Here is a 12,557-nt window from a genome sequence, read left to right on the forward strand (position 1 = left end):
TTCCTGTGGGAGAACAGCTGGTCTGTTTCAGCCATTAGTTTAGGCATCAGCATGATGGACAACACAAGGGGTCTACTATACACTGCTTAGAAAACTCAATTGTGTTGAGGGGGGTTACATATGTGTAGCATAGCAACAGAAGTATCACTCACTAAGCTATAATTAACCGACATGTTTTTTTTAATTGTGTTTTAATGGTTTAAAAGGCTGACTGTGTGCTCAAAGCATGATATCCATTGAATTAATGGTATAGGCGTTAGAGCTATAATTTAAGCTGAACAAGAGCAACACTGTCTTCTGATTTGGACCATGTTTCTGGTTGTACTGGTTTGTTTTTCCCCCACAGGTGCCTTTAGAGGTGCCTTTACATGTAAAATGAAATATGTTTCCCCCTTCTGCTTTGAGACCAGTCTGCAGCCCAAACGCCTTCTCCATTCATATCAGCTTACAGCAGGACTGGGAGCGTGAAATCTTTACTTGTTCCACTGCTGCAGCTGACTTGTGTGTGGAAAGGGTCGGTCCGTAGGGGATGACATGCAGTAAGAAACACTGAAAGCTCGGGAACACACCTGTGATAGTGAGGTATACCTTTGTTTTTGTTTCATCCAAACAAACTGGTTGATTGTGCAGTTTGTGTCCATACGGATAGACACGATAAAGGCTTCAATCCTCTTTATTATTCTCTCCAAGGATGTAATCACAAAACTAAAGACATTTGTGAGTTTGATCACATAACAGCTAAACAGCTATAGCAGCTAGCAGCTAACGATGTGACTAAATCCTGTAACCTTAATCAAATTGAATGCAGATCGGATCTATTCATTTTAAAATAGAAGTCACTCAACACTTTTTCACCTTAAGATGATTAATGTTTGTCTGAACCATTTCTTTAGAATTACCCAATTCCCAGTAAAGAATACTGCACTCTCACTAAAAGAAAACAAAAGCAATGTGCAAAAAGTCCTCACTGATTCATGTACTCCTCCTGTTCAACTGGATGCTCAAGTGGCAGTTAGAAATACAAGTGGACAGTCATTAAAAGACACACTCAACCAAACAAGGACGGCAAAAGCAAAGGCTTGTAAAAATGCAGTTATCAAAAGTAACCATGGCAGCACAAGAAGACCTTTCACTGCACTAAGACAAAGCAGTCTGTTTTTAATAAAACAAACAATTGCAGAATGAGTGAGTGAATCATGTTTTATAAGAGTGTGTTTTCAGATAAATAGGTTGTTACCTTGGTCTTCTCCTACTCGAGCTGCAGTAGTTGGTCAATGGTAGAGGGTTTGACTGCAAGGCATCACAGCAGCTCCTCCATGTGGTCAACCATGTGCAGATGCAGCCTTGACATGCAGGTTCCTCCTGTAACTTATAAAGACTCCAATAATGTGAGCGTTGGCTTACTACTGTGAGTTAAAGGTGTTTACTGTACAGCCAGTGTTTTAACCAGGTCAGTCTTATTCAACAGCTGGCATTTAATGAGGAACATCTTTTTCTTTCAGTTCTGTTGTTTGATGAGGCTTAAAATAAAATACAAGTAGTTAAGTAGTTTTAACTCACAGCAATATATCATCACCTAGAACATATTGTCACAACATTGAGATCTTGAGTGCAACAGGAAGTCAGCAATATGTCAAGCTTCATTGGCCTGTTGGATCATAAAAATATATTGAATGGCACATATACTGTTTTCTTTTAGATAGATAGATAGATAGATAGATAGATAGATAGATAGATAGATAGATAGATAGATAGATAGATACATACATACATAATTCAATTGATGATACTTGATTATAATATTATTTGAAACGGATCAAAAATAAATAAATAAAGAGATAGACATTAAGTCTCTTGCCGCCCTCTAGTGGACAACTTTAGTCAAGTCTGAACTGGATGAATGAATTTTATATTTTGGAATTTTAGCAATTATGAAGCACTTGTCGGCATCTATGATACACAGTAACAGGACTTAGCTTCCGTCAAAATACCACAATGTATCTTTTCAACAGGTGAGGTCTTGTAGGGGGCAGCAGTGCAGCTACAGATCATAGACTGTACAACAACAAAAAAAGAATAGGTGCAGACACGTGACACTACGTTTCTCAAGAACATGAAATCTGACATCGAATAACATGAGGATTTTACAAAGAGTACAACATAGACTCAAGTGTGAGCCTATTAGAACGACGTCCAGAAGCCGAAACCTCATGGATGTATAAAGAGAAGGTTCACCTGCTACACTATTAATAGGCTAGGTTATGTAAGACCTGATAATTCAGAGGAATGCACCTCACTAAAAAAGCCACCATACAATATTATGTATTATTTCTCACGGTCGTCACGTTAGCTGAGAGCTATTTAATAGTAGTTGAAATATGTTGTTAGTAACTATGACGTAAAGGCCTTGATGAAGTCCTTGACAGCCCTACGACCCTGTGACTTTGGTGTAAGCGCACATGTATGTAACATCCTAGCGGCGTCTTCATTGGTCTGTGGGCGTGACTGTAAGCAAGAAGCCAAAAAAGAACACGGTCCGTGCAGTAACTCTTCGGGGTTTACGTCTAAAATTAGTTTCGTCACCTGTATTTGGTAATACCAGAATTTACTCGCCTAGTGCGCAGCAAAATACGCATTATGACGGCATCGCTATCTCTGCGGTTTGATTGGCGGAGAGCTGTGTGACGTCGGGGGATTGGCCAACAGCCCAAATCACAGTTCTCGTGTTGTATCGCGAGCTACTGGGTTATATAAATCCGCAACGAGTTCATCCAATCGGCCATTTCGTCGGTGTAGGCCATCATCTGTAGAGGGCAGTGGGGTATATCTCGTTTACTGGTTTAATCTGAAAGGCACACTAAGAACATCGAAACATGAATGAGACAGCCGTATCGTTCGCCAAGGACTTCTTGGCTGGTGGCATCTCCGCCGCCATCTCCAAAACAGCCGTTGCTCCCATCGAGAGAGTGAAGCTTCTCCTTCAGGTAAAAAGAACGTCTTCCGTTAGACTCCCGGACGTTAGCCGGCTAGCTTGTGTGTGTTCTTGCTAACTGCCGTTGGGACAAAGTTAAGCACTTACCTCTGCCGGTTGTCATCACGTATCCACAAGGCTCAAGAGTTTAACATATAGCTCACTAGCATGTGGTGATGTGGAAATGAATGAAACTCTTAAGAGTGTCGGGTTAAAGGATTTAAGGTCACCATGGGACGGGAAATGACCTACACGAGCCTGGCTGCTAACGTTAGCTTCCTACGTTAACCTTAGCCGGCGGAACGTTAGCTAACAAAGGACAAACGTACTGGTGTTAGGACAATATGTACTAATAGACGGCAACACCTCTGTTTCATTCACACATATACTAGTTCATAGTGTAGTCAAACAAAATGACATTACGGTTATATTTTAGCTTTAATTGTCTATGAAATAGTTCCGGTGTCATATGTAGCGTTAATGTTAGCTAGCGTTAATCGAGATGGCTCCACTGAGGCCCGGCGGAGTGATTCACAGCCGGGTCATCACGTTTTGCATCCTTTTCTGTGAAACGTGCACTAGGACATTGTTTCTAAACCTTCCTGTATTTATCAGTTATCATCTTACTATACTAAAATGATGTTACTTATGGAAGATTTTTAATCTGAAATTAAATAATGAATGAAGATGCAACATATAGCTGCCATAATCATTTGATTTCTAGTCAACACTGCTGTCAAAGTGCACTTTATTTTCGACTATGCAGCTTTTATTTTATAGGATTAACGTGCACCAAGGTCACAACAAGGAGACCGTGTGATTGACTCGCGCTCAGCAGTTGATTAGCTTTCCTGTTTTTAAACTTAACACTTCTTTCTTTTTCAATATTCCAGGTCCAGCATGCCAGTAAGCAGATCACCGCGGATATGCAGTACAAGGGTATCATGGACTGCATTGTCCGTATCCCCAAGGAGCAGGGGTTCATTTCCTTCTGGAGAGGTAACCTTGCCAATGTCATCAGATATTTCCCCACCCAGGCCCTCAACTTCGCCTTCAAGGATAAGTACAAGAAGGTCTTCCTTGATGGCGTCGACAAGCGCGCCCAGTTCTGGAGGTACTTCGCCGGTAACCTGGCCTCCGGTGGTGCCGCCGGAGCCACGTCCCTCTGCTTCGTGTACCCCCTCGACTTCGCCCGTACCCGTCTGGCTGCTGATGTGGGAAAGGCTGGAGCCGGAAGAGAGTTCAATGGTCTGGGAGACTGCCTGACTAAGATCTTCAAGTCTGATGGCCTGAGGGGTCTGTACCAGGGCTTCAATGTGTCCGTGCAGGGCATCATCATCTACAGGGCTGCATATTTCGGAATCTATGACACAGCTAAAGGTGCGTCGATTTTACAGTGGCAAACGCATGCAGTACGACCTCCTTAGTGGTTCGTCTTCTAGATCTGTAATTTTTCCCCTTTTACGTGTTTACAGGTATGCTTCCAGACTCCAAGAACGCCAGCATATTGGTGAGCTGGATGATTGCACAGAGTGTGACAGCCGTTGCTGGTCTGACCTCATATCCCTTCGACACTGTCCGTAGACGTATGATGATGCAGTCCGGTCGCAAAGGAGGTGAGTTTATTTGAATTAATGGAAATCTTTACCGTTTTACTGCTGTAACCACATTAGAACATGGAACCATATTTTTGGAGGCCATAGGTTCACTTCTACTCTCATTCTTTAACTCCTGCTCTTGTTTGCCTTCCTCAGCTGACATCATGTACAGCGGCACCATCGACTGCTGGCGTAAGATCGCACGCGATGAAGGTGGCAAGGCTTTCTTCAAGGGCGCACTGTCCAATGTGCTCAGAGGCATGGGTGGCGCCTTTGTGCTGGTGTTGTACGATGAGCTGAAGAAAGTCATGTAATTTGTCATATTGTCACACCACTGTCCAATTTGGCTAAATGTAATAACTCTCCATTTCTATGGACTCTGCATTCTGCCTTATTTATGGGAACAAACTATAGTGTCTCACCCTTAGTTCTGGGCGATGGCTGTACTTTGTGCATCTTTATGATTTTAAACGTTCCACATCCTCCTTTACAATGTCATTCCTGTTAAAGATATCTGATACCTCCTCCTGTCATTCACTAGGTTTGTATGGTCCCAACTTGAATAAATTTATTCTGGGGAACAAACTAAACACTTTATGTCAAATGTCTCCTCTGTCCACTGCATGAGCTGAGCACTCACTGGATAATGAAATGCACGAAGTGGATTACACCTAACTGCTATATTTACTTGCGCTTATCTCTCCCTGAGCCTTCCTGGTCTGACCGTGGTCACTACTGTGATTGTAGAGTAGAACACCTGACCTGTAAACTCCTGAGAGACTATGAGCTCCTGACAGTCTGCAGCAGACGATGCATTTATGCTCGTTAATTTTGTGGTGATAAAAGTTACCGACCTTCTGAGATTTGGCTTGTTTGAAGGATATCTTTCCTGTGAAATCTAAATGACTTTCCAGAGAGTCATTTCAGTCATTCATGCAACACGGCAGGGAAACGAACCAGCTCTTAGATAATTCATGCTATATTTTAATGATGTGTAGGAACATGGTGTTACATAACCATCTAATTGTGTAAATGTATAGTGCCCAAACCTGAGTGTTAATGAAAATAAGTGAGTTTAAGGATTACAATGTACCAGGCCCTGTAGTGTTCAATACATCTAGCTGTGTGTGTGTGTGTGTGAGAGATGAACTCAGCCCATGGTTCACTTCAAATATACTGGAAGAAATGTGAAAGATGCCAGTGATTGGTGAAGGTTTGGATAAAGACTTTAACCAGTCAAATCTGCAGCCATTATTACAATTTAGCCGCTCGTACTATAAATCACTTGGTGCTTTAGCACCCGCTATCGGCTGTCATGCAGAGAAACAGCTTCTGCCTCACGGGGACGCAGCGTGTTTATTACTTCCCACAGGCCTCAGAGTTTATAGTCCAGTAACAAACATCTAACGCAGGAGGAACCGTCGGTGAAACATTTTAGGCGGTGACATACAGGCGGAAGTTTCAAGGTATGCTCCGTCGTTTAAATCCTGAGATATCACAGACTGACAGCAGGGGGCGCCCGTGGCAAGTAAGTGAACCTCCCGCGTGCCCATTTTTCTCAATGAGGTTATCAGGACACTGACAAAGTGTATGAAGGTGGACAGTACCGTCAGCTGGGCAGTAAAATGCTACAGTTCGCTTAAATACTGTAAGAAGAGCTAACTTTATGAATGACATGTTAATACATATAGTAATATATATTATGTTGGTGTGTTGCAATAGTCTATTGTACGTTATAAAGGGTTTTATGTAAAAGACTCAACGAAATACAGCAATGTATCAAGATAAAGGAACATATAGTCATAAATAGCATGAATGAATATGCAAACTGGTTATTAAAGTAGCTATAAAGCAGCTAATATACATCACATGATTTAGCTGTGTGGCTTTCACTTCAAACTTTGTTGACTTGAGTGTCACAGACATTACTCAAAAAGCATACTTCTGTTCTTTTTACCAATATGGCCCCAATTAATGTTCAGGTAACAGACTGATTAAGTTTACATACAAAGAGATATGTATTATTAATGTATTTTATTGAAATCACAAATCATTTAGTCGATTAGGCTGCCACTGCATTTTTTCATTTATATTGTGGTTTTAGCCAAAATAGAAAGCTAAGAAAAATGAAACGCTCCTGAGTCAAATAAATACTCAGGAAATAAAAAGCCATCTTTTTTTTCTCAGACAGGCTCATTCTGAATTCCTAAACATGTATAATTTATTGCAGCAGATAAATCTTTCAAACCAATATTTCAACACAATCTGAATCTGGTGTTGGAATACAATATATCTCATTTATCTGCTTCCTGCCTACCCTACCCTTACAACCCACGTATGAGGAGCCATAACTGTAACATTAACACAAACTATTTAATATTAACATTTGACAACGGTGAGTATGTCTTGCCTACACTGAAGGATATTCATTTATTCTCACTCGTAAGTTAATCAGAAATGAGTTTGACTTTGATATGCATAATGAATTTTAGTCCATTTGATCTCTTTTTGTCATGATGGTGATCATTATTTTTTATTTGTAGAAGTAACCGTGCAGTTAAACACTCTGTGGTTGGCTAATCTTGCGGCGCACACTCACAATCTGAGTATCAGTAAAAAGCTAATACTGACTGCGTTCTGGTAGATAAGACACAGCCGGCTGATCAGAGTGTGAAAACCATTTATGGGCTACACACACACACATACTGTGTGTAGTTCTGTGCAGCAGCTCAGATGTTAACACAGACACCTCACAGCAGGACAAACCAAGTCTTTGCTGCCTGAAAAATCTGTTCTGTGCGTGTTTGAGTTTTACGCGTTGGCTGCATCAGTTTCCTCCCACAGTCCAAACACTTGTGATTGAAGTGGACTTCACTGTTGAATTGCCTGTAGGTGTGAAGTGAAGTGTGACTGTGATTGTTTATTAATCATTGTTAGATTTGTAATGGACTGGCAGCTTGTCCAGGGTGTTTCCTGCCTTCTGCCCAGTGCATTCTGGGAGACAATCCAGCCTGTTGTTGTCACTTCCAACTGTATTTGGAATCAACACACCAGCAGGCTAATATTATCCACGGGCTTAATTTTAGCTAATGCAGCTATTTTATTTGACTATATTGACTTCAACGACAACATCCATCCATCTCTCAAACTTGAACCTGTTAAAGACAAAAGGTAACTTAACAAAAGGCAGCATATTGATGAGGAAACCAGCAGGAGAAAGAACAGGAAAATAAAACAGCAACAAGCCTTTCTGTGAAGTACAGGAAAGTACTAGTTTTTATTCCTTCATAATCAAACTTCACAAACAGCTTGAACTTGTACAATACCTCAGAGAGTGAAAATTACAAAAAAAGTGCTGGTAACATTTACAAAAATCATCCTTACTTAGCAACAATCAGTTTATTCTTCCACACTTTTTTTAGTCTTTTGTATTAAGGCTTAATACTTCTGTATAAAGTATATGCAAGATAAGTCTTCACAGTTTTTCGAAAAAAGTCACAATATTATGTAACATAATGAAGCTTTTACGGCTATTTTCTTTATAATAACAAATACACATCACTGGTAAATATATGTGAAATACAGGGCTTATTGTAAAATGGCAAGTAATGATACTGTTTGCTGAGATAAATTGATTCCACACACTGTTATAGGAAAGTGTTGACATACCATTGCTATAACTGAAGGAGGAGGAAAATAAAATGATAAGCATAAACACTTGGGAGATCGCCTCCAAACTTTGGCACATCCCATGAAACAATTTCACAAAGTCTGAGATTTATTTTTGAAATCATAAATATGGAAGAATAGCTAAACTGGCATAAAGTGAAAACATGCTGTGTAGTAAGGTGCTAAATCAGAGATATTACTTTGCCAGCCTTTCCCCCCCCCTCCCCACGTGGACTGACATGAATAAGGTGCATTTGTAAGACTCAAAGCATGTAGGCCTTTCTTAGATGTCGACAAAATATGTAATAAATACAAGTTTTCAAAAACAACCTAAATGAATTTGACCAATAGTCTTGAGGCGACCTCGTATACTCATGCATTCCCATGGATTCAGAGACATGAATATCTCTACTGCAGTTGTGTAACTCTCTGACTGTGGCATGTGAAAGTAAAAGCTGTATTGTATTCATGGTATGTGTTATTTGCTATTTTTTTAATCGTTTTTTTTCCATTTTTTTTTTTAACTGTAGAAACTGTGACAAACTTGATGAGTAAGGAGATGGAATTGAATGCAAAACTAAGCCAAGATATATTCACAAGATCCTCTAAGCTGCACTGGTTTACAGGTCAACAGATGAGAGCTCTAGCCGTAGACTTACCAATTTCACCCTCATGCATACTGTACGGTTAAAGTGACGCAACAAGCTTGCTTAAATAGTCTACATCACAAAAGCAATTTGGTTTTAGTGCAAACACAATTGGCTGGCTTCAGCTTCTCAATAATAACAAGCTCACCAAGGAGATTACAAGAAGGCACATACTTATGCTTCCTCTAACACGCAACATATTTAGACAAACCGCAACGTCTTTCAACAACACCACAAAGCGGTGAAAACAGGAAAGCTACTACATCCAGATAAAATGGTGAAGTTTTGCTGTTTGTGAATTATTCAAAAATGTACACGTATCCATCAACAAAATAATGACGTTCAGGTCAATAATTACTGCTGTTGTGAATGACCTCGTTTGAAAAAGGATGAAGTATGGTACATTTTGGTGGACACAGATTCTCTACGTACGTAGCCAATGATGCTGTGTTTGATACGACAAAAAGGTGCATTTTGGATTTTTTTTCTTCTTCCGTCTAATAAGTATTATTATTTCACTTTAAAGCATTTTTTCTTTTTCTTTTTTGTAACATCCCAGTAAAAAAAAGCACTCAAAGTGACCAAATATGCAGAGAAGACGAGTGTTTCTTTTACGGGAAAGGTGTGCACGACAGTGGACAGCTGGGTTTAACTTTTGGTATTTGTGTTTATCTTCAAACGTGATGGAAAACAATCAACATTTGACTCGTGGAAAAATGATTCCTTCCCTCATACATGCCGTCTCTGACTTTCAAAGCTGCTTGATTTGTCCAAAACAATCACAGGAGGAAACAACAAGTTTTAATGCCGCTCAAATCTGGACACCAATACTCGGGGGGAGAAGTGAAACCCTTCTACCAACAACATGTGGATGTGCATTTAAAAAAAGCGACTGATTTCTGTACCTTCGAATACAAAAACAAATCAAAACGTGTCAAATATCCTCATTTACTCAGCATGGGCGACAACTATGGTTCAAAAATGTGTTGAGTGATTTATATTGCTTTAGATAGAAGACGACCAAAATAAGTCTAGTGCAAATCTCTTTTCTGGTTTGAGAAGTGGCGTTTGGGTTAATGAGACTCAGATCTGCTCTACCACAGCAAGAACATACCGGGTGATTCTGATAACTCCATAGCTGTCAAGTGGAATCCCTTTACGATTTTTCTGAATATTTAAGAGAGCAACTCTTTCTTTTTCAGAAGGAAACAAAACAAAACAAAGAAACTGTCACCAGTTGATGCCGTGCAGCAATTTGGAAGGAAAACCCTAATAAATATTTCCTATTATATATAACCCATCACCCAATGAATGCAATTAAGTAGCACGAAGGAAATGTCATAACTTCTTACATCTGAATGACTCCTATTTTGGACGGGAGGATGGCGGCCATGTTAAGTCACCCTGCCCTGTACAGCTGGGAGGATGTGCTTCTCTGTCAGCTCACATCTGTGCTCACGGGTGTTGTCTGTGCAGTTATGTCTGTCAAATACATCTCTCAACTTGGAAATGTTGGAAAACTCACTCCAGTCCAGTGTTTTGACAAATCATATTATAAAAACGTCCTTGCACATACATTAAAAAACAAACAAACTTTATCCCCTCTTTCAAAACAGCAGTCAATACATTTCAAACAAGCTTGTTTCATAACAATAATAACAAAACACAAACCAACTTGGAGCATAAATTATCAAAAACAAACTGAAAACACATTACTGCAGCATATATTTCAGGGTTGCTTAGTTGTGATGTTAACTACCTTTACTACACAGCTCCACTTCTGCCAAGTTCATAACTATACAGGAGAAGATTTTTTTTTTTTCTTTTAGGGAAATAATAAAATATCAAGCTAACTTAGGCAAAAGAAAGCCTAACAAAATATACACATATTTATAAGCACATCTTATAGTTCAACTCAAGTGCATGTTTACAGAAAGCATCTACATACAAGATATGGCAGCAAAAAGCCTGAAAGCCGGATGAAGGAACAGACCTACGCTGCTTTTAATAGGGCGCGCGCGTCATCTCTGATTTCTAATGCCAATGTTTGAGAAGTTCTGTCTTCGCCCCCCGGGGTACAAAACATCGCCCGAATTACAGTAATTAAGTTTTCCTATTTTGAACACACAAGATGAAAAATATACAGCAGATTCACCTTGAATTAGACCGTACAGTAATAAAATATCGTCAGATTTAGCCAAATGGTTTACATTCCGCTCGCAAGTGATGCGATGTCCTTACAAAAATATATGTCATCACTTTCATAAATATTTGGACCACGTTGTGATATTAAAATGCGTTTGTTTGGTTTTTAATTTGTTTTTTTTCCATGTAATGATGGCTGGCTCTGATGCTTTTTTTTTTTTTTTTTCAGTGAACATGAACGACTGTAATATTTGCGTAGAGATCATGAACACCTCAGCTAGATTTGACTTGATTTGCTGAGACTGAAGGTATCATTATTCTCTTTCCTTTCTTTTTTGGCTTCATAAACAACCTACAAATATGTGCAAACTTAACAACTTGGTCCATCTCAAGTATGAATGGCTAAATGTACTCAAAGTCACAATGTCAGATTAGTATTTTAGGGACAGCCTTGAAATATTAGACGGTGCCAATATTTGAAGAAAACTGCTATCACAAAACTATTTCGATATAATCCAATGTGAAGGTGAACAGGTCTACACTGATTGGCTAAATGTGTGTATAGAAGACATAACTAATGATTATTATGTTTTGTCAGAGGAACGATGCAACACTTACAATCTTACACATGTTTTAACATGCGATAGTTGACATCACAGCTACTGTGTCAGATTCATTTTTATGTTTTGTTGCATTTCTTATAAAAACAAAAAAAAAAATCTATTTTGGTCTACAATAGGCAAAGGAACACAACCACACGACTATAAACAACTGATCAAGTGACAAAAACAAAGATGCATTTTCACAAGCACCCGGCAATGACAAGAAAAACAAAGAAAAAAACAACGAGAGCAAACTAACCCAATCGCTTAGGAACCCCACACACACACACGCACACACACGCACACACACACACACACTGAAAAGAAATGTTACTTTCTCCTTCAAACTTAAATTCTTTTAACCCTTCTTTGGTTTATGAAAACAAACATTGTCTAGTACAGTTTTTCTCTTTCATTTGACTTCTAATGATTAGCATGGCCCCGCTTTACAAACCACCAGCCTCCTTTAGGTACATTACAGTGCTAAAAGTTTAAAGTCTGAATGTTAGGACAGACTATGCGCTGGCTGAGACAGTGACCGACATCTTTTTTGTTGTCGTTGTATTTCGATGTGTCTGCACTATGAAGGAGAGACCTCCATAGAGAAACAGAGTGATAGCATAGTGCATGTTGTCTACAGAACCGGCCCACACAAGCTTTAGCTGTGCTCAGGGCGTATGAGACTTGTGTTGAATTTACAGCGAGAATAGATGGAACGACTTGGGGGAAATATACATTATACTAAACTTTGATGTAATGGGCAATGTTTGCTACTACACGACCAAATACTCAACAGATGTGTAAAACCATTAAGTGCTGGAAGTCCTTCCTATTGTCAGGGTAGTTAAGTGTAGAAAATGAATGCCAGACTACGAGTAGGAATGCTCTGGACTTGAACAGGAATGCATGTTTTTAGTTAACGCAC

The 12,557-nt window shown here is 39.5% G+C and overlaps 1 protein-coding gene across 1 annotated transcript; it reads left to right on the forward strand.

Annotated features, from left to right (window-relative positions):
• The first annotated feature begins 2,772 nt into the window (after positions 1-2,772).
• LOC306705336 (ADP/ATP translocase 2) lies at positions 2,773-5,159 on the forward strand. Its single transcript, XM_079172063.1, has 4 exons — positions 2,773-2,984; positions 3,865-4,351; positions 4,447-4,587; positions 4,726-5,159. Exons 1-4 carry the CDS (start codon positions 2,874-2,876, stop codon positions 4,881-4,883), a joined length of 897 nt encoding a protein of 298 aa, XP_079028189.1. The 5' UTR covers positions 2,773-2,873; the 3' UTR covers positions 4,884-5,159.
• The last annotated feature ends 7,398 nt before the right edge of the window (positions 5,160-12,557 follow it).

The sequence above is a fragment of the Pholis gunnellus genome (genome assembly GCF_910591455.1).
Source record: "Pholis gunnellus genome assembly, chromosome: 13".
NCBI lineage: Eukaryota > Metazoa > Chordata > Actinopteri > Perciformes > Pholidae > Pholis > Pholis gunnellus.

Bases quoted from the DNA above. Each gene is read 5' to 3' on its own strand.
- LOC306705336 (XM_079172063.1), top strand. From the start codon at position 2,874: ATGAATGAGACAGCCGTATCGTTCGCCAAGGACTTCTTGGCTGGTGGC. The intron at 2,985-3,864 runs GTAAAAAGAACG...TCAATATTCCAG, and splicing joins GAGTGAAGCTTCTCCTTCAG to GTCCAGCATGCCAGTAAGCA. The intron at 4,588-4,725 runs GTGAGTTTATTT...TGCCTTCCTCAG, and splicing joins GCAGTCCGGTCGCAAAGGAG to CTGACATCATGTACAGCGGC.